General features: G+C 43.2%; 2 protein-coding genes across 7 annotated transcripts in view; both read left to right on the plus strand.

Moving 5' to 3' along the window:
- The window catches only part of PIK3AP1 (phosphoinositide-3-kinase adaptor protein 1), a 46,491-nt gene extending 32,117 nt beyond the window's left edge, over nucleotides 1-14,374 (plus strand). For 5 of the 6 annotated variants that reach the window (XM_054831825.1, XM_054831827.1, XM_054831829.1 and 2 more), the window contains 9 exons: nucleotides 1,710-1,805; nucleotides 3,234-3,413; nucleotides 4,231-4,293; nucleotides 5,002-5,207; nucleotides 6,790-6,862; nucleotides 7,200-7,355; nucleotides 9,041-9,111; nucleotides 9,296-9,405; nucleotides 10,437-14,374. In XM_054831825.1, the coding sequence (XP_054687800.1) occupies nucleotides 1,710-1,805; nucleotides 3,234-3,413; nucleotides 4,231-4,293; nucleotides 5,002-5,207; nucleotides 6,790-6,862; nucleotides 7,200-7,355; nucleotides 9,041-9,111; nucleotides 9,296-9,405; nucleotides 10,437-10,491 (1,010 nt within the window). In that variant the 3' untranslated portion in view covers nucleotides 10,492-14,374. The remainder of the gene's footprint in view (nucleotides 1-1,709; nucleotides 1,806-3,233; nucleotides 3,414-4,230; nucleotides 4,294-5,001; nucleotides 5,208-6,789; nucleotides 6,863-7,199; nucleotides 7,356-9,040; nucleotides 9,112-9,295; nucleotides 9,406-10,436) is intronic. The other variant, XM_054831823.1, reaches the window with a different exon arrangement.
- Nucleotides 14,375-15,237: 863 nt separating this feature from the next.
- Nucleotides 15,238-23,508, plus strand: part of TM9SF3 (transmembrane 9 superfamily member 3) — a 49,653-nt gene continuing 41,382 nt past the window's right edge. Inside the window, exon 1 of the mRNA XM_054831832.1 lies at nucleotides 15,238-15,447. Coding sequence (XP_054687807.1) covers nucleotides 15,238-15,447 — 210 coding nt within the window. The remainder of the gene's footprint in view (nucleotides 15,448-23,508) is intronic.

A 23,508-nucleotide genomic window follows, 5' to 3' on the forward strand; every position in this document is an offset into this window, starting at 1 on the left:
ATACCCAAAGTTTGTGTGTGCCGCCTTCTTGTCGCTTCTGTCTCACTAGCCTGTTTTTGCAGCACGTGGAACAGGAGGTGTCATTGACGAAGCTGAGAACTTGTTTTCAATTTTGGTACATGGGTGAGATGTCAGGTCTCATCTGTATGCAAGACAGGCCTGTGTGCAAGAGGGTAGCGAAGTGGCAATCGTGTCTTCTAAGGAGAACTAATTAGTTGATGAATTTAACTACGTTGACTATGTGATAGAAAACAGTGAGTAGTATCCTGTTGGGTTGCTGGTTTAGTAATCCTGCAGAGCACAGCCAAAATTGGGAAGATACTGTTCCCTCCACAGAGAATGAAAGGGACTTTGCATACCTGTCACATTCTGTCCTGCTCCCAAATCCATAAAGTAGGGGCTTTCCTCTGGGCCTGTATTTGCTACAGGTTCATTTCTAAAAGCTATGTTAAAAGTAATCAAGGTGGCTGCAAGGTGGAAAAATCGCTCTACAGAAAAATACAAGTCTGTAGTGCTGAATGTTTAGGATGCTCAAATTCAAATTTGTGCTTCCATGTAGTGCAGTGATACTTAAGTGAACTTTCTATTAGGTTGGTGGTGAGCAGGTTAGCTTCAGCAGCAGGCAACTTGTCATGGACTGCAGATCTCTTGAAAAGCTGCTGGTGTGGTTAGTCCACACAGCATGCAGTAATGCTGTGGCTACACTGGAGGTATTCCTGTGAGGTTAAAGCTAGGTCGGGTGCATTTGCATGACTGTCAGTGGGTCCTTTGGTAATTATTGCTTTAAAAAAAACCCACAACATTCTAACGAAGTAAAATCTTGCTAGCATATTGTTAATCCTTTCTCATAATCTCCTCAGCTTTGCAGGAAAAAAATAAGAAAGGTCAGCAAATATTAAAAAGAAATGTATAGAGAAATATTTCATACTCTCTCATGTAACCCCAACCATCTAGTTTACATAGTAATATATATTTTGCAATATGCCTCAATAATTCACTTATATCAATAAGCTTCAACAATTCGTTTATATCACTCTTGTTTTTAATATCATTAGGAGCATGGTTAACTAACATTTTATTTCAGGTTTAGGATTAGTTTTAGGGCTGCAATGAGGTTGACCCTTTTTTTCAAAATCAGAATTCTTCATGTCAAAACAATGACTTAACAAAGTATCTGATTGTTTGCTGTCACTCCTTTCTCAATACTAAGTTATAATTTGACCCTCTAAACACCTTCCAGTCCAACTAATTAACTCAGCCAACTGTTTTGACTTTTATCCAATAAAAAAACCAAATACTATCTTCTGTGTCATGGGCAAATTGCCCTTAATGTCTTGTTTTGCCAAGTTCACGGAGTTTCCACTGTTTGGCCTCTCAGGAGCACTGTGCAGAGGCCAGAACCTTCACCTGGCCAGCACACTCAATAATAGTTAATCCTCCGTGCCTGCTTGGAGCCTTGTCAGAACTTCCCAGTAAGCAACATTAGTTACCCTCAAGCGTAAGCATCAGGCAGCTGGCAAAGATTTGTGCAGAGTGGACTGAATGTAGCAGCTTAGGAACCTTTTTTGAGGCAAATGTCTGTTGCCTGGCTTCCTCTTTGATTTTCACCATAGATCAAAGGTCCATTCAGAAATATCACATCATGATATGATATTATTCTGCATGTTTAAAGGCATAATCAGCAGGTTCATCTTTCTGATGTTTTTCAGATGTAGAGATGCTTCAGTCCAAACCAGACACTCCAGTTGCCGGAGATGAAGTTTCTCTAACTACAAAAGACTCAATGCTCCGCAAGTTTTTAGAAGGTGAGACCTGTTTGGAGAGAGGGATGGTAATAGCACAGTTAAAGCAATGGAATGGAACTTGAGATTTCTCCTTGATCTATTAAGGATAGGAGCTAGTCCGCACTGTTGGACATGGACAACTTTGCCTTATTGGGTACAAACGAGGCATAACAGAAACAGCAGCTTGTAAGGTGATTTCACAAATGCGGTTAGTTTCTTACCAAAGAGGAGTGATTTCTAGTTCCAGTCCCTGCCTACTAGTAAGTGTGAGCACACAGCTGGTATTTATTCAGGAATGGCTGTCTTTTGTCCTTATCTTAGTGATGGGAGTTAATTCTGATGTCCTGACATGAGTACAGGCTCCCCTCACAGGCAGTATAAAGTCGAGCAGCACAAGCTAGTGATGAATGTGATGTAGAAGCTTTATTCAAAAGTCCATCCATTGAAAACAGCAGCCTGGAAAGAAGAAAAGAACTGCTGGCTCGCAGACCTGATCTACGCTCTGCATCGTCAGTGCTCCCTCTGCCTTCTCTGACCAAAACCAGACTTTAGCTCCATGTTATCCCCACTGAGCATGATTGGTTTGTCCAAGCCTTTTCCTGACTCACCAGGTTCCATGGGATACAGGCTCACTTCTTGTGAGTGATCCAGCTGGACTCAGAGCAAGGTTAAGTCTGGGGCTCTTAGCATCTTGTTCTGTTTTCCCTGCCAACACTGATGCTCTGGCAGCTCCGTTGCATTGACTCAGCTAGCTGTTACAACATCACTAAAGGAAAGTCAGTCCAGTGGCTAGGGTGTTCACTTGTGACTTGGTAACAGAGTAGGGAGTTAGTCCAGGGGCTCTTAATTCTTTTTGCTAGCATGCAAAGAGAGGGAAGTAAGCTTTTAAATCAGGTATGACAGCATTTGATGATTTTGCAGTCATGTTAGGAGTGAGAATAGATTGGAGATGATGAGGTGGTATAATGGTAGCTGGGCTTGTTAAGTACAGATACGCATACCTGTGGTTCTGATGCCAAATATATTGTCAGCTCATGGCGATCACTCATTTCAGACAAAGGAATAATTTTCTATAGTACTTTGTAGACCACCACAAAGTAGACCACTGTAGAAGCCAGTGCTCTGATTTGTTAACTGTTATATGTTAACTGTTACTGTTAACTGGAATTAAGTGAACTGTTCCTTGAGTTCTTAACAGTTACAAGATTTTCCACTATGTTTTTTTCATAGATGGTACAGGCTTAGTGGCAAACACATGCTACTAGGTGTTAATGACTTGATCAAGTCCTGTCTTGAAGGGCTTTGGCACTTCAAGTCACTGCAAAACTGGATGTTTTTCCCTGTGAAATGGCCAACTTGCTAAGAATGTGGTACATAGTGCATCTGGAGGGATCCAGTGTTCATTGATGCAGCCAGGTTGTTTTTCTTACAAACTCTACTCTATTGTAGGCAGTAGCATGGATTTGCCAGATTCAGAGGAAGGAGTTTACCAGCAGTATGGAGAAGATGTATACTACTCAGTGGAACAAGATAGTTTTCCACAGGAAATGGCTAGCAGACCTCCAGTTCCAGTTCCAAGACCAGAATCCAGCTCTCCACAGCCGGACAATGAGCTGTACATCTCCAAAAGTGAGTTGGGTACCAGGACCTAAACTGTAGACTAGTCAACTGTAGAATGGCTTTGACGTGGGCTCTGGATGCTGATTAAACGCCAAGAAAATCTACATGTTTGAGACCCCTGTATTATTTGACTCTGGAGTCTTTCTTGCTCTGTAAGAGCTGGATTACCTTTGGGATCCAATTTCAGATCTGTTTTTTCATTTTCTGCCTACTCTGAAAATGGGGGGCATGTTGTATCCTGAGGTCTTGTTCTGAGCTTCCTCTTAGTGAAAGCAGTCGGATGACAAATTACCCCCAAATGGTATAAACAATCCAACTAAATAGGAAAGATCTTGATATTATGACACAATCAAGCTAATTGAGACATTGCTTCTCTGTAATGGTATCATTGATTCAATAGCATTTGTATAGTACATGATTCTATACCTCAATAGCTCCCTCTGAGGTGGGGTTTAATTGAAATTGAAAATTGTGCCTCTGAGTTTGCTAGGCAGTTTTGGAAATCTTGCTCATATTTCACAAACATTCTATCAAGAACTACAGTAATGTGCAGGAGAGTAATTTCAGTGACGGCTCCTTCCCCTCATGACAGGACTGTGGGGAAAGCATGTCCAGATTTCTCTTAGAGGTAGCTGAGCTAAATTCTTTGAGGTCGATAGAAGGGGAGTGCTGCTGTACAACTCCTTATCTTGTTTTCTTCAATCGACTTAGTAGGGTAACAGAAGCTGTAATGCAGCGCAGAATTGTGTATGCTTCCCATATTCATCCTTGCTATTTCTGTCTTCATGAGATGCCTTTCAGTATCTAAAGAGTGTTTGTTTTACAGTTTTTGCACAGAAAGCTCAAAGACCTGAGAATCTCTATGTCCCTAGAGGAAAGGTTAGGAAAGGTAAGTCAGAAATTCACCCTGAAAATCTTTCCAGTAATGCAAAAGCAAATCTGCTGAGGTAGCTTCATTTGTGTGAAATGTGACAGAACAGTCTGTTTTACAAGGCTCTGGGGATAATAGTCATATATGGATGACCCAACCTTTCTGACCTTATGTGACATTGGAAACATTTTAGAACTACAGAGTGTGAGTGGGGGTACCCTTTTATCACATATTGTACATATCCCCTGTCTTGGAGTTCATCCTCAGTCAGGATCATAATGATCATTGAAGTACCTTTTTTTACATTTATGTTTCTGGAGTTACACTGCACAGATTACCTAGGAAGAGTCTAGCTTTGTGACTGCCAAGGTGAAAGCTCTGTTTTGCGGATTGCTGAGGAGAGAAAGATTTTTGCAGTAAGGAAGCAGAGCACTTTAAGGAGTACATTTTGTGCTGTTCACTTAAATTATTTTTTTAAGAACTGAGATTTATCCCTGGGACATATTTGCATACAAGGCTACCTCTCAGCTGGGCTTTTAGCCCTGACAAATAGCAGAATGGCATAAGGACAAAACACTCTTATGGTTAGGGAAACATTCAGTCTGTAATACTGATTTTTGTTTTTTGCATGTCTGCTATATCAAGGGTGCTTGAGTTTCTTTGTATTCAGTGAGAAGGGCAGATGCCACAAGTTCAATAATATTTTTGGTGTTGTTCTCTCTTCAGAGACAATAGTCAGGCCTGTAAGGGACCTGTCTCAGTCAAGCATATATGATCCATTTGCTGGAATGAAAACCCCAGGTCAACGGCAGCTGATTACATTACAGGAGCAAGTGAAAATGGGCATACTCACTGTTGATGAAGCTGTACTTCATTTTAAGGAGTGGCAACTGAACCAGAAAAAGAGATCAGAATCTTTCCGGTTCCAGCAGGTACAGGCTTATTCCAGTGTTTAAGAAATACAGCTGTCTCTCTAGGTATATATCACAAGCTGTTCAGTGTGGGTACATTTCTTTCCTGGTTAGAGCAGGAAGACTGCTAATGCAGTCCCCCAGGTAGCAGAATTCTGACACGGAGGGGCTGTTCCCATGCAGCATCAAGCAGGTAGCTGTTTTACACATCTGTTTGTCTTACAGTAGTATGGTTAGGTTTTGGAGATCTGTACACTAGGAATTGGGCCAAATCCAGTTGGCTAAATTACATTTCTAGAGGTCACCTTGCACCTACCTGCTGGCAGGGGTCTTAGGTGGTGAACATTTAGCTTGTCAGTTCTCATCCGTTTCAGATCAGTGAAGAGACAGTGTCCCAGATGGTGTATTGGCTTTAAAGCTGCATCTTGTAAATGGTCTGATCCTTCCCTGGGTGTTTGATGCCTCCAAGACTACCTGTTCTTTACAGCTGGGCAAAGTCTAACAGCTGTCATTAGTGAAAGCAGTGTTTGGGTGGCTTAGCTGAATGAGGGAGTCGTTATGTTTGCAGCAGCAGCAGCATGACTGATAGAAGTAGCAGTCATAGTTTAAAATTTCCATTCTCAAGTTGAGTGGGGCTCCCTCTTTAAAACCACTGCCTGCTTCTGTTGGAGCCTTTTGTTCATGCTGCAGGAGTCTGCTCTCTCACTTGAGGTGCTGGTCTCTGGTATGTGACACTGTTTTGGGAACTGTCAGAAAAAAGCCTTTTGTCCTCCTGATTCTCACTTGGAAGGGTTCTCTCTACCCAGAAACAATCAGAGGAATCCCTTCTTCTGTCAGTACAGAACGCAGTGCTACTTTAGCAGATGTCTGTAGCAGAGATGAAGTGGCATGCTCTGTGCCCCATCCCATGAGCAACTTTCAAAGTCTCTGCTCCAGATGGTGCTTCATGTTAGAGCAATTGTTCTGTCTGCTTTTGCACCTATTCAGGGTTTTCCTTCTCTTACACATGTACATATTTCCCTGCTGGAAAAGTTGTCTTTTTTTGTCTCCCCATCTTTTTTTACTGTAAGGTGCAGTATGCTGCCACACAATGGTGAAGAGATGTTGCTCCCAGTTAAACTTCCAGGTGTCCCCTCTTGCTTCAGTGGGGATGTCCTGAATTCTTTCTGAATTGTCCCTCACACTCTGGTATGCGTGGCAGCCGCCTCTGTCCCTGCAGTCAGAATTATCTGTTCATTAGTACAGAAAGGACTGTGCAGTTACTTGAACCTCAGTCATGTTTCTGTGCCCTGTGTCACAGTGGAAACAGAAAATAGGAGTTCTAAACCAAATGTGCTGCTTATCTGTAACTGCCAGTGAGTCTGTGAACCTGACCTTAACATACACAACAAACATCTGAAAAAACTTTGCTTCTGAAAGGCGCACATGGATTTCTGATGGGAATAGATTAAAACCTGTTGACATGGTTTGGACTTCAGCCAGGTCTAGGAGGTTTTGTTACAGCTTGGTTGAAAAGTTAGCTGAAATATAATATTGGTATTGTCAAAGCTGCTCATCCTCCTTTATCCAGAGCCCTGAAGAGAATATCTTGTGGTGTTTTTAGGAAAATCTGAAACGGCTACGAGACAGCATAACCAGGAGGCAAATGGAGAAGCAAAAAAAAGACAAAAGTGCAGGTAAGAGTCTCTGATTCTGACATTCTCTGGTAGTGAAGCAGCCAACAATATTAACAGGCTCTTCAGGCAGAAATGTCTACATGTGCGTTGTAGTTATGTGATATCTTAATATTCACATCCATGTGTCTGTTGGCTAAAACATAGGGAAATTACTTTACTCCTCCATTTCCCAGACTGAAGAAAGGATGCCCACATCTGTGGAGTGAATCTTGAGTCATTCGTGTACAGTTATGATTGCCCTTATGTGATTGTGTTTAACTTCATTCTAGGGTGTACAGCTGTCTCTCAGAGGCTATACTTGCATAGACCCTTCAGAGCTGTTCATTTTCCCTTCCAGATCTCGAAATTACAGTACCCATTCGACATTCTCAGAATACTTTGGGAAAACCAGAATGTGGAATATATGAATACGCCCCCCGGAAAAACATTTTCCCACCAAAGAGGGAGTTAAAGCGAGGAGACTGGAAAACAGAAAGCACATCCAGCACAACAAGTAAGCAAACCCTGAGTGTCACCCTCTTAACAGAAAAGCTGGATAGAAAACACTTCCCCAGCCTGACTCTGGAGTCAGCTCAGGGGACAGTTCCTGAATCTCAGTACTGACACTGCCACCCCAAACCCTGTCTGCCTTAGGCTGACTGTTCTCAAAACTGTAAAAACAACTCCAGGTACGTCAAGTGGTTTGGGCATCTTGTGTCTGCATCTCTGCAGGAGCAGAACCTGAAAGAGCAAAAGATTCCCTTGAGCCTTCTCAGGGAAGGCATATCACCCATCCTCCATTCTTAAAAGTACATGGCAGCTGCTCTCTTTGAAAAAAAGATGCTCCCTTGCTGTGACTCTCAGCAGGCAGTGTGCTCTGAGGGCATAGTTATATTGCAGGCTGGGAACCAGTCTATACATGGCACTTCCTCAATTGTTGTAGATAAAGGACAGCATTTTTCATTGGTAACTGTGGGAACTCTTGAGTGACTTGGACAATCTGCACATTTTTATTATCTTCGGTTTTTATTAGGTTTAACTTGTGCAAACTAAATCCCTGCATTCTCACTGTTACTGCAGACTGAGCAATTCTTGCAGAAATCATTGAGATCATTTTAGTCCCCCGAAAGGAAAACTGAGTCCCAGTGAGGTTACTACCTTTGTGGCTCTCGGCAAGATACAGCTGGCACACATCCAGAGTAGGTGCCAGAGGCAGCTGACTGAGCCAGTAACTTGTATATCAGCAGTTGTGACAAAAATGTTAACGAGCCTGCAGAGTTCACTGTGTGCAGCCTGGCTGTCTTTCCTATGGCATGATTGTGAGAAGGGACCCTGACACAGTATTTAGCGCTCTTAACTGCTGCTCTTTGTACCAGCTGATAATGAGAGTTACCTCACCAAGGCTAGGGAGGGACTGCATCTTATGAGAAAACCTCTCTAGCCTCCATCTCAGTGTATAGGTTTCTGAACATTAGTGTGCCAGTATTGCACAGCCCTATAGAACATTGGGTCTTTGACTGAAACCAGCCATAGCAGTGTAGGATATGTTTGTGAGTTGCTCTCCCCTTCAGAGATGGTATGACTGATTGCAAAAACATTCCCACTCTGAGTCTGTGCAAGTTAAATGGGTTTGCATAAATGGTTGCTGAAGGTTGTTTGAACAAGCTTGTCACTTTTAGCTCTGAAATAGACTAGGAAACATTCCTGTAAGGAGTAAGGATCGTTGTGAGAAGAGGTGGTGAACAGCTGTTGGGAACAATAACCCCTCAAGGAGTCACTTATTGCAAGAACGAATGCTCAAAGCCACACAGTTGTTAAGGACACGGGCCTGATAATTTAAATATAGATAAATGTTGGGTGTGCAACACTTGTGAAAATATTTACCTGACTTGCTGATATTGGCACTGGATTCTTTCAGTTAGACTATGGTTGTGAGTATTTAACCAGAAGCCTGAACCTAGATAGGGCAGAAATCTGCTACAAAGAAAGCAAAACTGAGTGGTTTGGCCCTATGGTCTGTGTAATATGAAATGCTGTTGTTTGGATCCTTAACATGTGAAAAATAACAGTGGAAATAAATTAATCTAAACAAGCATTAAATTATGTGTGCAAGAGGTAAGCGTGAGGTTAGGAGTCCTGAGTTAAGTGATTTCATCACCAGGATTTAATAATCAGTTTGTTTTCTCTTGCTTACTCCAGGTAGTGCAAGTAACCGCTCCAGCACGCGGAGCATATTGAGCGTCAGCAGTGGGATGGAAGGGGACAGTGAGGTAAGCTTTCACCTCTGCTATATACTGGTCCACTGTTCTTAAGTACATGGCTTTGTTTTCATGCAAAAGAAAAGGAGCTCAGGGATGGCATTGCATTTGCAGAAATGGCAAAATGTAGCTACTTCTGTTGTGAAGCTAACAAGAACCAAATTCTACTGGTCTGTAACTTTTTTTTATTTTGTAGGACAATGAAGTCTCAGAAACAACTAGAAGCCGCAGCCCAGTTGCCCACCAAGCCGATAGGCTGCCTTTCCCAGAAAGGCCTCCCAGAGTACCTCCTCGAGGTGCAAGCAGGTAAAGCTAAAATGCAGCTCAAACGTGAGCTTTCAGTGAATCACTATGGAAGCCTCGGGCAGGTAGCAAATGTGTCTTTCAACAAAATCTACCAAACTATTATCTATAGACACGATTGGGAGCTGTAAGATCCTTGTTTCTCATCTGTAACACTTGGTGGGATTGGTTTCCGAGTAGGTAACACGCCTATTGCAATGCTGTGACTGTGGTTCACGCACTGCAAGAGGCAACGCTATTGAAGCACACGATGCTTGCCATAATAAGGCTGACCCAGGTGGAGTAGCATCCTGCCCCGGCAGAGATTCAGTACCTGATCCTCTTGGAACATACAAAGTGTAGTGCAGAGGAAGTTCCTTTTTGGCATTCCTTGGACTTTTCTTTCTTTTTACAAACTTCAGATCTCCCCAAAGCACACTTGTTGATTGGCCTCAAAGTAAGAACTGCACTGTGTTGAGGTGTTCTGCCTTCATTTGATCAGACCACCACACACTTAAGTAACTTGTAAACATTCCTTTAGTCCAACTAGTGTGAGTCTGTGAAGTTCAGGTCCCAGAGGCTTATCTAAGTACAGATGCTAATAAAATTCTCCAACTGTTAAAACAGTGATTACTAATGTGTGGGTGCAGTAAGTTCTGTATGTTGGCATGGCTCTGGCAAGAATATAGCTGGAATTTGTATGCAGTTAGTTTGAAAAAAAGATTTTGAATCTTTTGATCTCTTCCTATTGTTCTTCATGTAATTTTCAGAAGAAAGCTACTACACTATCAAAGTTTCACTCCAAACAAGTATTATAGCATCTCTTTCCAGTAATAGTAGAATTTCTGTAGCTGAAGAAATAACTTGGACAGGAACAGGGCTTTAGTACCTTGGCATCTCCTCTGTTGCCGAATCACTGATAGCCTGTTTTTCTTATATGACTATTGCTTGTACAGTATTCCTAGATATGATGTTATTGCATGCAATGTGTTGTTCCAGAGCTCTATTCTCTAGTATTTTTTAAATGCATTTGTGATCTCTATCTTTTTTTATAGGCCTGCAAGCTGTGAAGGATTTTATCCTCCACCTGTGCCCCCAAGAGGTCGCTGAATCTCTCAACATCTGTGGAATATGAGATTTTTCTGTTTGTATGCGTGTTTGTACAGATATTTTTGGGTCGTCTTAAATTATTTATAACTGGAAGCCAAATGTTTTCTTCCCCTTCCTCCTCCCTAAAGCTCTGGTGACTTTTCCCATGATTTTCACTGAGACTTCTTGGCCTTCTGTAACTTTTTGCTTGGAAGAACTTTGGTGCTTTGGGACTTCGAGAAAAAGTATCATGGTCAGGAAGGAGAACGCTGATGTGTGTCTTGGCAGGCCTGCACCAACACGAAGTTTCCCTTTGACCAAGAAAGAGCACGTGTCCTTTTAGAAAGTAAATAAGCATTGTTACCAAAACCCTCAATACAACTTACAAGGGCTTGACTGGAAAACATGCTTGAAAAAGTAAAGAGAGTAATTTGTTTGAAGATTTTGTTTGAAGAACGCTCATTACAGCAGGAGCAGATGAATGTTCTGCTGTTTGGTGTTATTTGAGTATGAACATACTGACCTTTCAGAAGGTGTAGAATCTCCCTCCAGCAATCATTAAACCACGGGAGGATGAGAAGTTGTCTTTATTCAAGAATATATTTTGCATACAGCCTTGAAAACACCTTTCCTTTTCCCCTTCCCTCCCTGAAGAGGACAGACATTAATGAAGTGTTGTGTGCTGTATTTACCATGAAAATTCCCAAGAGAGCTGGTAAGGGACCTGCTGTATCACAAAACAACTGTACTTAAACCTTTTTTGGGGAGGGGTTGGTATGTTGTTACTTGAAATCACATGACTGACCTCTCTAATTAGAGGAAGGAATTGGCAGCAGTGCTATGTTCTGTATCTCTTACATGTGTTCATTGTAGAAGCAATATGAAGGTGAACTCCATGCTCTGGCATAGTATAGCAAGCCTCCAATTATAAATGCACACACCTCACAAATACCAGCTGTGTAGTTAGGCTGCTGCAGTGGAAACAGGCAGCCTGAGGGCTGGACTCTGCTTGCTCTACTCTTCCTTTCTAGTGATGTGAATCTGCAATGGCTGGGTCCAGCCTTTTGTCTGCCTGAGGGCTTAGAAACCTAGGGACAGCTTCCTGGTTTGGCTCTCTGTGTTCCAAATGTAGAAAGCGGAAATTAATATTGATTCTGCATCTCGAGGGACTTGAATGATGGAAGTGAGGTGTTTTGGGTTTTGTGTGGGTTTTTTCTTTTTCTTTTTTTCTTCCAGGCCTTGCAATCTTCTGTGCATATCCTGGCCCTTGGGGGACAAGCATAGGGCTCTGGTTGTCCATGAGTGGTGCAGATGGGAATTCTGCAAGATAACATTCAGGGTAGAGAATTAAGCATCACTAGCTACTTGTTTTTTAAGCCATTCTTCCCCCTCTTCCAGCCCTGGGAGAGACATAGATCCATCTGTATTAGGTGTTCCCTCAGGTACAGGCAGAACACATAAAGCTTCTGTGCGGTCATGTAAGCTCCCCTTAACCTGTATGAGAGCAGGTGATAGAGTTCCTGTCTAAAGGAGGTAGTTCCTTTCTCTTGCAAAGCCAATGTGTGGAGCTGCAGGAGTGACAGACAGCAACTGTGACTCAGCCAGCACTGAGTGAAGGTGGAGAAGCCCCTGCTCCTCTCAGGGGTATAGACATAAGCTAAATATCTATGTATTAAACTCATAGGGTATGGCTCCAAGTGCAGTCCATATAGCCTCTCCTTTTGATGATAGAGGGATGCAGGTGTTGTGCTGCAGGCCTATAGCTACAGAGGTGACCTTTTTTTTTTTTTTTAAATACCTCAGTGCCTTCTCCAGTAACTCTGACACTATGGGCTCTCACTGACACTTTGTTCACAGTAGCCAGGGGAATGGTGAGTTGGGAGCTGCCTTTCTGTGCTCTTCTGGAGCAGAACAAAGTTCCCAGCACTATTTGGTGACATTGGAAGCAGGGAAGGAGGTTTTGGTGCTGAAATGAGGAAAATGGATAAATGAAGGAAACAGGGATAAAAGAAAGAAACTAAAAGAGGAAATTCAACAGCTTGATTGTCCACAGCTGTCACACATGCTTTGGTTTGTGCACAGCTCCCTGGTTTTGCTTGAAAGTTCCCCATCTCCTCAGTACTGGCTACAGCTGTGCTTGGAGCTGTGATGTGATAAGAATTTATCTGCTTCCACATGTACCGGGTACAACATAAGGTAGGAATGTAGGATGCAGGGAAAACTGTAACAAGGCAGGAAGGGAAGAGCAAAATATGGAAGTGTGTCATGCAGAAGATTTCCTTTCAAAGCTGTTGGACTGAAGCAGCCCAGGGATCTGTCATTTTTAATTCTGCACCCACTGCATGTGATAGCCAAATGTGTTCTGTGTGAGAGGGGTTTATCTGAACTGTATGTGAGTGTTTGCCTTTTCACAGCTGTGAACTGGATTTTTATTGCTAGTACTGCAGTAAGATGGTTTATACCTGAATTGCTGAAAAGTAGCTCCGAAATAGCCTTTAAGTGCCTGTCCTGTTTGCAGCTTAGATACTTCCTTCACCTGACCTGACCTATTATACAAAACCAAATGGTTGCAGGGCTCTTGGAGGAGAGATGAGCTGGGACAGGCAGGGTTAGAGTTATATTAATGCATGGCCTCTTCTGCACAGCCCAAGGGGGAAACATCCAAGATACAGCTGTAGGCTCAGGCATTCCCTTCTCTCTCTTTGTAAATTGTGGATTAGTTAGGGATCTCACTGCCAAGCAATTACAGCAAAACTATCACCCTATCAAGAAGAAAAGGAACAGCACTAACATGGCTTCACTGTTAAATGCAGGGTATACAGTGGCGATGCAGGCATGACTTTCATGTCTTGCAGGCCAGCAGAGATGCACCTTCTCAGCCACTAAAGCATGTTTTCCATGCTGGTTTTGTTTCATTTAGTTGCTTTAAGCCTCTTACAGCTCAGTGCATGGAGTTCTTGTATGTGTAGACTCTACTTGTGGGAGTGAGCATGGGATTTGTATTGCCTCCACCCAAGAAGAGAAGTGCTCTGAAACTGAAGCTCAGAAGAGGCTGGAGAAGAAAACTGCATGCAACCAGGTTGTTGGTTACTCAAGAATATGCCGCGGGGGGGCAGGGGGTAGTGGGAATGAAGTGTGTTTCCACCTAAGATTAAAGCTCAAGCACTGAAGAGATAATAAAATTGCTGGTAAAAAGTAAATGGTCTGGCCACCTGTAGGGGTGTCAACCAATCCATGGAGCTGAGGTGGCAGCTGGCTGGCCCAGGGAAAGCGTTTGCTCTTTGAACAGCATGCCTCTTGAAGCCCGCTGCAGCAGATGGCTCTGGCAGCCCCGGTTGTTGACTGAGAGACTTAAGCACTGAATAAACTGAAGATGCTGAAGCCTCCTCTGTCTCCCAAGGGTAAGCTTGCATCTCTGTTTTGGACTGAGATGCAACAACTAGAAAGAAACATATGGTGTTATCAAAGCTGTCTAGGTTTTGATTTTTAAAAAAATATAAACAGGAGTTATGAATGGGTTTTGACAAGTATTCCTTTGTACAGGGCCCTTGCTTGTATTGAAACAGGCACGTGATTGTGAACATACTATCTGGAAAAAGGTTCATATAAATGCAGCTTGCTAAAAGGTGTTCAGGGAAGGCGATTTGAATGTGTAAGACCACAAGGGGAAAAGCTTTTACTATAGGTATGGCGGTCAGTGGTAAACAGGGAAACCTGTTTTTGAATCATTCCTAGAAAGTGTGGATGGCATCTAACAGCACGGAACAGCTCCTGCACCCAGCTCGTGTCCCTTGCTGTGTCTGTTGTCGGCTTGTGCAGTATTTGAGATTATGTAGCCCCCTCTTCTTTTTCTTAAATGTTATGCCTGATATCCTCTAAAAATTGTTTGTTTTGTTCAGTTTAACAGTTGTCTGATCAGTGAACGCTTAATACTGTGAGCTTTTTGGCTTGGGGGTTTGGTTTGGATTTTTTTTTTATTTTGGTCTTATAGCTTGAGCTATTAAAAAACCCCCTAAAACTGCTAAAAAGCAGTGAAATCTGGTTGCACAGAGGAGCACTCTGCACTCTCCTCACCCATGAATATTCCAGTGCTTATTTCTCAACTGCTATCCTGAAGTGTCAGTCCTTTCTGTTCCGGTCACCCTCGTACATGCCACAAGATACAGGTGGTAGTGTCATCAGTACTGCAATACCACTGATGCCTCAATGGGTGTACCTAGCTCCTTGTCTTGGAGCAACAGTCAAAACTCGGAAACAATCCCGGCCAGCACTGACACAAAACTTTCCCCTTATGACGCCTGGCTGCCGCGTTGCTGCCCCGGTACCGGCCCCTCTGGCTGGGCCGCTGCCTGCGTCAGTTTCTTCTGCTGGTACACGCGTTGTGGATAACGCCACCACTCACTTCTGAGGGTACATGCACACAGCCCTGCTCACGTTGTTCTCAAATAATTCTAGATTATTTCATTGATACCTAATGACTTTATCAGTTCGCTGAGCTCCGACGCGCTCGCGCTGAACGCCGTACCATCTTAAACGCCCGCGGTGTCCGGGCACTTCGGGCCCCGCCTGCCCTCCCTTTGTGTCCGCAGCCCCTGTTCCGCCCGCCGGCACCGACCTGCCCCTCCCGGCAGGGGCAGCGCCGAGGGCGAGGCCGGCCCCCCACCCCGCGGCGGCGGCCGGGCCCCGCGCAGCCCCCCCCCCCGCCCCCGGCGCTCGGCTTGGCTCCTGGCGGCTGCCGTAGGCGCCGCGCTTCCGGCGGCCGGCCGGATGACGTGGCCGGGCGGAGCGGAAGTGGCGTCGCAGGTCGGCGTTGGCGGCGGGGCGCGGGCCGGCTCCGCGGCGGGGCCTGCTGCGTGCGCGGGGACGCCGAGGCCCGAGATGGCGGCGCCCGGGCTGCAGCTCTGTGCGGCCGCCGCGCTGCTGCTCCTCCTCCTGTGCCTGCCGCTGCGCGCCCGCGCCGACGAGCACGAGCACACGGTGAGGCGGGTCCCGGCCTCCCCTGGGGCCGCCGCGGCGCTCGGGCCGCAGCCCCGGCCTGGGCCCTGCTGCCGCCGAGGGGCGGCGGCGCCCGCAGCGGTCCGGAGAGCGCGGCCCGGTCGGTGGGTGGGTGGGCGGGCGGGGCGGAGCGGGGAGCGACGGGCCGCGGCCTGGGGGGAGCGGGCGCGGCGGGTGGCGGCGGCCCTCGCAGCAAGCGGGTGGCTCCCACCCCGCGGGGCTTCCTTCTCATCTGCTGCGCTGCTCGGGTGGTTTCGGCCGCGCGAACTGAGCTTATAGGGGATCGGGTCCCGTCCTGTCTAATTCGGTGCGAGCGGGACGCTCGGGTGCTCGGGGAAGGGCTACCGGAGTTTTCTGATCCGGTTTGGACATCCTTGCGCCGGCCGCTAGCGTGGCAGCCGTGCGGGCGGGTGCTGTAGCGCTGAGTACCGCGTGTCCCACCTTTTCCTGGAGCAGATAAAAGCCCCGGCAGGTATGCGTGCGTTGTGTAAAGAGGGCTGCCTTGCTGTTTGACTTGTACTCTGCGGGAACAGTCACCTCTTCCGGGAGGATGTTTGCGTTTGCTTCCGAACAAAAGCCCGAGCCGGAGCGTGGTTCCGCGCTGCCTGCGCGGTGACAGCCCCGTGGGCACCCGCTGCTGTGTTGACAGCTCGCTTCGGGGGGGCGGGGGGGCTGTACAGCCAGCGGCTAGGCTGAGGAGTAAGAGCGGGACGGGGGGGGGGTTCTCGGACGTGGAACACTGATGCAGACCCTAAGGAAAATGGGTGCATAAAATAGTGCTGACTTGAGCGCTCGCCTATTGGCATGGAAATATTTTTTCTAAAGTGCTTGCAATATCAGCCCAAAAGAATCTCTAGGAAGTAAGTACCAGTGCTTCATCAGTTTCTAATTTTGCTTCGGAGCATTGTTTTCCATGTTTTCTGGTGTGCAAGGGTGGAAGTCTGTGTGATGAGCTGAGATGTGATTTTTGGAACAAGACTTAGCTGAAAACCATCCCTGTTTCCTCACAAGTGGGGTGGATTGGAGTGTGGCTGTGACTAAACACAGTGTCTGTCTATCAGAACTTTGTGCTCTTGAGCCGCCTGGCTGGTGAACACTTGCTCAGTTTCTTAACATACCTTTCTCTAGGGGTGGTATGGTAAGCTTAATAAGTGTTTTTAATAAAACAAATAAATAGCACTGGTAGGTTTTGTATAAGCAATAGTTAATTAGTTGCTTAAATCCATGCATTCATGACGCTTGAAAACTGTTCAGGATTGTCTTTATTTTTTAAAAGCTAATGGAATTTATCAGTGCTGCAGTTAATGACAGAAAAGTTAAGCTAATCTTGAGTACTTTCAAGGAGCAGATATTCTTTGAACAAGCTTAGGTCCCGGTTTTGTGGCCAAACCTGTATTTTAGGGTTAGGTTTCTGCTGAGGTGAGATGGTTTTCAGCATAGGGCTATGTTTATTTTAAAGGCTGTTTGATTTGAGGGATTCCTAATTATTCATTTAATATTGGTAGTCTGGGGAAGAAGGATTTTATAAAGCTGTCATTGAATTTATTTATTTTTGAGCTCTCCCTTCAAAAGTGAATTCTGATGGGTTTTAGGTCTTCTGCATGATTACCTAAACAATTACCAATGGGAATAACAAATTCCTTTTGAAGTCTTGTAATTCGTTCATCTAAACTACTCAAGAATATGACTCTGTCTCTGGATTTAGTATTCTTGTTCACATGGTGTCCAGTTTAGTAACATCATGTGATAGGAATAGATGTAGGAAGACAGCTCCCTTTTTTTGGAAGGCTGTGTCATTGCTTAGATATTTTGATACTTTAATATTGTGCAGGAGATTGGAGTGGAAGCATTAATAGCATGAATGAAACATGAACAGGATTTTGTAGTAGCACAGTGGTTTTGAGAGTAAGAATCTGAATGAAATATTCCTTAAATACTGCATTTTCATAAATTTCAGGTTTGAATATAATTGCAGCTGGAAGATTAGTCTTTCTATAACTGAAGTGCTTTATTACATTTTGGAAGCTCTACCAGCTTTTGGGTTAAGTGGAGGGCAATAGTAGCATGCTGATTCAGGGCTTGGTAACTTCAAAATGTAAATTTTCAATAACTTTAAGACTCAAGTCCTGTTGGTAGGAATACACACCATTATGAGCTGCCATTTCCTTATTGATGCTTTAGTATGCAGTTTCTTATGCCCAAGCACTTGGTCATATCTGGGTGAAGGTGTGTCATTACATTGTGCCACAGGTTACTTTTAACTGCTGGTGTACGGGGCCTTGCCTGTATTGAGCATGCTGAACATTTAGAAGTACTGGCTTAGGTGGTTAATGCTCTGTGTTAGCAGGTTAATTTTTTTAATTCCTTTACTGCTGGTATTATACATAATAGTATACAATATTTATAAAAGAATGCGCACATATAATATGTCTTTTTTGTGTAAATATACATTGGTGCTAATGTTTGATATCTGTCCTTTATAATTTTAGGACTGCATAAGCAAATATTATGAAAGGTCATTGTGAGAGGATGCTACATGAAGCTCTAGGACTATAAGTATTAGTGTTTCTGGAGATACTAGGTATGGATAGCTTCGTTGGATCAACAGCTAAATCCTTTATCTTAAATTTGAATTAGTGTTTAAAAACAGTGTCTGCATTTCTTTAGGGGAAGAAGAGTATAAATACAAGCATAAAATAAAGACTTGGGTATTTAAAATCAATAATATCTAAATAGTAGTTTAAAATCTCCATTATGAAAAGGCAGGGCAGCAGCATAACTTCAGACCACAGCAGAACAGTTTACCAGAAACTAACTGAAAACTTGTCTGCTGATTCTTTCACTTATTTTCATGCTTCAAAGTGTGTCATGTACCTGCTTTTTGCCTGTATTCTGATAATTGCACCATTTTTTTGACAGTTGGCCTTTTACTTGTGAAGTGATAGTATAGACGAGATATTGGTGCCCTTATCACAATGTACACTGATCCTGCAGAAGCAGGGTTTGTGGCTCCTGCCTGGCCTTTGCTTTCACATCTTTTCTTGCTAGACTTGTTGGAGTTGATAACATAGACAGACCATAAAAATATTCTGAAATATCCTAGGGGTTTTTTTTGTGGGGGAATGGTCTAGGGCGTAGGTAGCATTTTAATTTTAACGTTGCTTCAATTTAATTATTGGTGCTCTGTAAGCATGGAAACACATGAAAAACATTGAAAAATAAACAAAACCCAGCCTATGCTGTGTTGCATTATAATGATTGAGAAAAGCATTTTTGTTTAACTTTTAGCCTGATGAAGTACGTTAAAACCCTGAGCCTGTGAAGCTTGTTCAAAATTAATACATAAAATTCTGAAATTTTTATAGTATCTGTAAATTGTCAGTTAGAGAAACACTGTAGAAAATATTTCTGTGCATGTAAAACACAGTACCTCTTTGCATGTGAAGTTGTGTGCAGACGAGCAGCCTGATTCATTTTTAAAGTTCTCATAGTTCCATTCTGAAGAGGTGAAATAAATGTCAGAGAAGCAGGACATGGTGTACCTGAGTAACCTTGTGCATCTAGGAAGTGTAGCAGTGAAAGGACTGCTTGTACCGTGGCTCAGACTGTGCTGCCGGTACAGTTCTAGCTGTGTTTTGGTGAGGCCTACCATTCAGAGAGAAATGTAGAGATGTTACTAGAAATAACCTGCTTTGTCCGAAGGAGAGCATGTGGCTGAAATCCATGGCTTAATGGACTGTGGATATGAGCTGCAGACGTTGAGTAGTATCACAGTGCTTGATGGATAGAATATCTGTAAGATACTGGGGACTAGAAGCCTGGGATATTACTTGCTGATTGAGTCTTACCTGCTGCCTCTCTTATTTCCTGTCCTGCTTCCGCAGCTTTGCTCTACCAGTAGCAGATAATGTTGGTCCTTTTTTCCCCAAAAGTTGTGCTGGTGTTCAAGGAACTGCATCGTAGAAAGCCTTACTCCAAACTTCAACTTGAGAAAAGGAGTAAAATTGCATACTTTCTGAAAGAAACTATCTTGATTTGAGTTTATTTTGCTGAATCATCACATAAGATTTGGTAGTTGTAATTGTGTCTCTGCCTCTGTCATTTTTTGCAAAGTGTTTTCATGGTTTAAAAAAGAATATCAACAACCTGCCAGTCTCATATCCTTTTCTGTAGCCTTTCATATACTGACTTAATCTAGCCTTAATTCTTTTATAGAATAAATAGCTTATTTGTAGGGCTACCATGCTGATTTCTAGGGTTGTATGAAGAGAACAGTAAGTTGCTTTCCACATCAGAAGTGCCCTATTGGGTCACAGGAAAGAAAGATGCGTGTACTGTGCTGAAGATAGTATCGCTATGCTTGAATAGTTTTTAAACCATACAGATGTATGGAAATTGTCTTTGTATTATGCCTCAAAGTGGCACACACACGAGTTTTCAGGAGTTGTATGGCCATGGAGGAAGTCTGCGCTTGACCAGGTCAAACTGTGCAAGCTTCATGCCAGTTTAATATTCTGCAGGGGACTAGAATGGTAGTGTTGCCTTGTTGCCAGTATAGATGGGTTTAAGGTGATTTTAGCTTGCACATGCACAGCATCTCTATAACCCAGTGCTCTGAAGAGGCAGTGTGACCGTACTGTGCTGCTTTGGAGCAGATGTCCCCAGCTCTGATGAGGGTTGTAGCTGATACATGGTTGCACTTGAGGTGCAGATTGGCCGTCCACCACCTGAGTGACAAGTACAGAAAAAAAGTACCAGCATATGGTAGGTAACGTGTGTTGATGCTGAGACTTGTTCGGGCAGGTTTTGCACAGTTGAAATAGATCATTATATACTCCATATAGGTACCGGAATTACTGAGCTGATATTAAGCTTAGTGCGGAAAAAGATGCAAAGGCAAACTTGCTACGCTCACAGAACGAGCACTACATTTTTTCATAAATGACAGTAAGTAAATGGTATTTAAAATTGTGTTTTGTAGTCTCTCTCATATTTGGAAGTAGTGAACTCTGCGAATTCTGTCACCATTACGAAGTTGTTAAATGCTTGTGTCTGTGAATTTAATTAGAATCTCTGAGCTATATGCAGTATATTGTCCCTTCCTATGAACCAAAACCAGAAGAGCTTACTGAAGTATACCCAGATAGAGATTGCAGCATCTTGTTTGTTGACATTTTTTGCCTTGTCAGTTACTGTGTTCTTACTAGGACACTGGTGTCCATCTTCTGGCATGTGAAAAGCTGCCTTTCCACCATCTAATTCTGTGCAAACAAGTCAGGAAGGAGAATGAAGAACAAAAAAGAATTTCTGAAGTAGCAGTACTTCAGTACAGCAAAATAAATCCTTCATGGTAGGAAGATGTTTGAAACTTGTTTTCATAAGGGATGAAGATAAAATTACATTGACACAAAAATGTAACTCTAGATACTAGATTTATGTCACTCAAATTATCTGGAGTCTACTCTGCAGATCATTAATTTTACTTCAAATTATTTTACCGTTTGACAAATTATTTAATTACTACTTGCCCCTGTTGCAAGCCTCAGTAGTTTAGATACAGCTGTAATAGGAATATGTATGTTTCTTTTCTAAAAGTCCTACAGTAGTGATGGGTCAAATAGTGACTCAGGACCCTTATCGTGTGTGGAATGAGAGAAAGAGATTTTTATTTAGATCTCTTACGATGACAACTGTTCTTGGTGATTTAACTTGTTGGGTGTGTAATGTGGATGTTCTTGCACATTGTAGCTGAATTCCTCCTTTGTTTGTTCCGTACCTGAATTGATAGAGAGTTCTTGATACTTTTTTCATGTTTTCTGAGATATAGCAGAATCTTAATGAGTCAAAGTATTTTGCTTGCTGATTATATAGCAGAAGATAAGGAAACTACTACACTTACAGTTGGTTATGCAAGTTTCATATTGCTGTATAACAATTTTTGCAAGAGACTATTGGACTCTTCACATCCTGTCTTGTTCTGTGTTGGTTTTGACTGAGTTATTGCTGACTTGCCTGCTAAGGTTAACAGAAGGTAATAGGATTTTGATTTGCTCTTTTGTGTTCAGAGCTCAGAGGGTACAGTTAAACAGTTGCTCATCAGAACAGTAAAAATAAGAATTCATGGTCCTTCTGTTATGTCATTTTGTCCAGTGTGTCTAAGGCCGATCAGTTCCTGATGAAATGAGCAGTTTCTTCAATGTATTCTTTCTGCTGAGAATGAAAGGTGGTGCTATGGAGCTGAAACTTACTTTCTGTTTTCTATGGCTCCAAGTTTTCCACAGTTTGCAGGAGACTCCACATATGCTGAAAGAAGATGTAAAAGAGCATGACAGTAGTTGAAACTACTGAAGACTGACGATGAATGTGTTGACCAAAATCTGGCTGCTACTGATACAGCATACCTGAGTGCTGTGGCTCCCTTGGAACCAGGGCTTTCTTTAGCAACTTATTTTATGTTATCTGTCTCGTAGTTGCTGGAAGGTATGTTGTGTGTTAGCCTCCTCTGGACCTAGAAGTCCTTGTACAGAGGTGACAGAACAGTCCTATGAGATACTCTAGTTCTTTGTCTTGCCTAAGTAAGAATTGTTTTCATGTAAGTGTGTCAATGCTGTCATTTGTTGTAGATGATTTGATATTGTGAAGGCAGTAATGAAACAGAAAAACAAAAAACCCAAACTGCCACAAACTTGAACTCTTTGACAGCACTGAGTTCTTGCCAACAAATTACCCTACCCCTAGGGTAAGATTATAAGAATGAGATATGTCATGACAGGGAAGCATACTTAAATGTGAAAGCTCATCTCTGTAATTGAAAATGAGCAAAGCCCAACAAATGTAGGGAGAAGAAAATCTGTTTGAGTTTCTACTAGACACCCCCCACCCCCCCCCCAAATTCAGGCTGAAGTTCCTTAAGCTGGGTTTCTTACTACAGCCCTCTTAATTTTGGGAGGGCACTGGGAGAACCTGATGGACTGCAAATTGCTGTGAGTAGCCTGGGATGGCTGAGGTGCCATGTTCATTTATGTAGCAGTCCTGAACAGATTTCTCTTGTGCTGTTCTGGGATGGTTGAGAGAAAGGAGGAAGTAATAAATGTAGACTGAATTCTTTGCTTATGTTTGGTTTGGTCCCTTTTCTCTCCAGAGCAGACTGATGGCATCTTGGAGTCATTGTGGGAGAAACTTTTAGGCCCTGAAGGAGGGCTAAGCATCATGTGGATAAGAGACAAGCAAAACCCAATTTTGTTACTATAGATGTAATTACAATGTAGTTACATTATTAGATCAGAAAATGTAACAAAATTTTGAATAGTATGTTCTTAAGAAGTTGGTTTCTGTCAATTGAAGGTGGTCTGATATAGTTCCAAAAGTGCAGAGGTCCCAACTCAGCATGACACAGGTCAGAAACATGAAGCTAAGTAAAGCAGTGGTCAGTGCTTGCTTTATTCAGGCACTGTCGAAGATGAGTTCACAGACCTAAGGATGTTGTCATATTCTCTTGCTGAAGGTTGAACAGAGACATAGCTTGGTTCACATGTGAGCTGTTGCATTACAAGGAGCAATGCTAAAGTGGGCTTTTGACAAGTTAAGACCATTTTGAGAAAGCACTGAAAATATGTTCTGCAGCTGTTGGAGGAAGAAACAGAAGATGTGCTAGGCATAACAGACTAGAAGGAGATATGGACCAACTTGTCCCTTGCTACATTGGCAAGAGCTAGAGGCGGTATCGTAGTGCACATTCTGCTATCTGCTTCGGCTGCTGAGGGGACTGGAACTGGGATTTTTCTTTCTTTCTTTCTTTCTTTCTTCCTTCTTTCCCAACTTTCTTTGAAGTTGGACAACTGTGCTGTGGTGGTGTAACCTTTCTGGTTGCTGGTAGAGAGGAGGACTGTCTACTTTCTCTTGTTGTGTTGTTTACTGTTTCTTTGCTCCTTCATTGACATTCTTTACCTCTCAGAAATACTCTGAAGTGTATGCTCTGCAAATGGGCAGGTTTGTGAAACTGATAAGTGTTTGGTGTCTGCTGCAGCTCAGAATGAAATTAGT

Source organism: Grus americana, chromosome 7 (assembly GCF_028858705.1).
Source record: "Grus americana isolate bGruAme1 chromosome 7, bGruAme1.mat, whole genome shotgun sequence".
Classification (NCBI taxonomy): Eukaryota; Metazoa; Chordata; class Aves; order Gruiformes; family Gruidae; genus Grus; species Grus americana.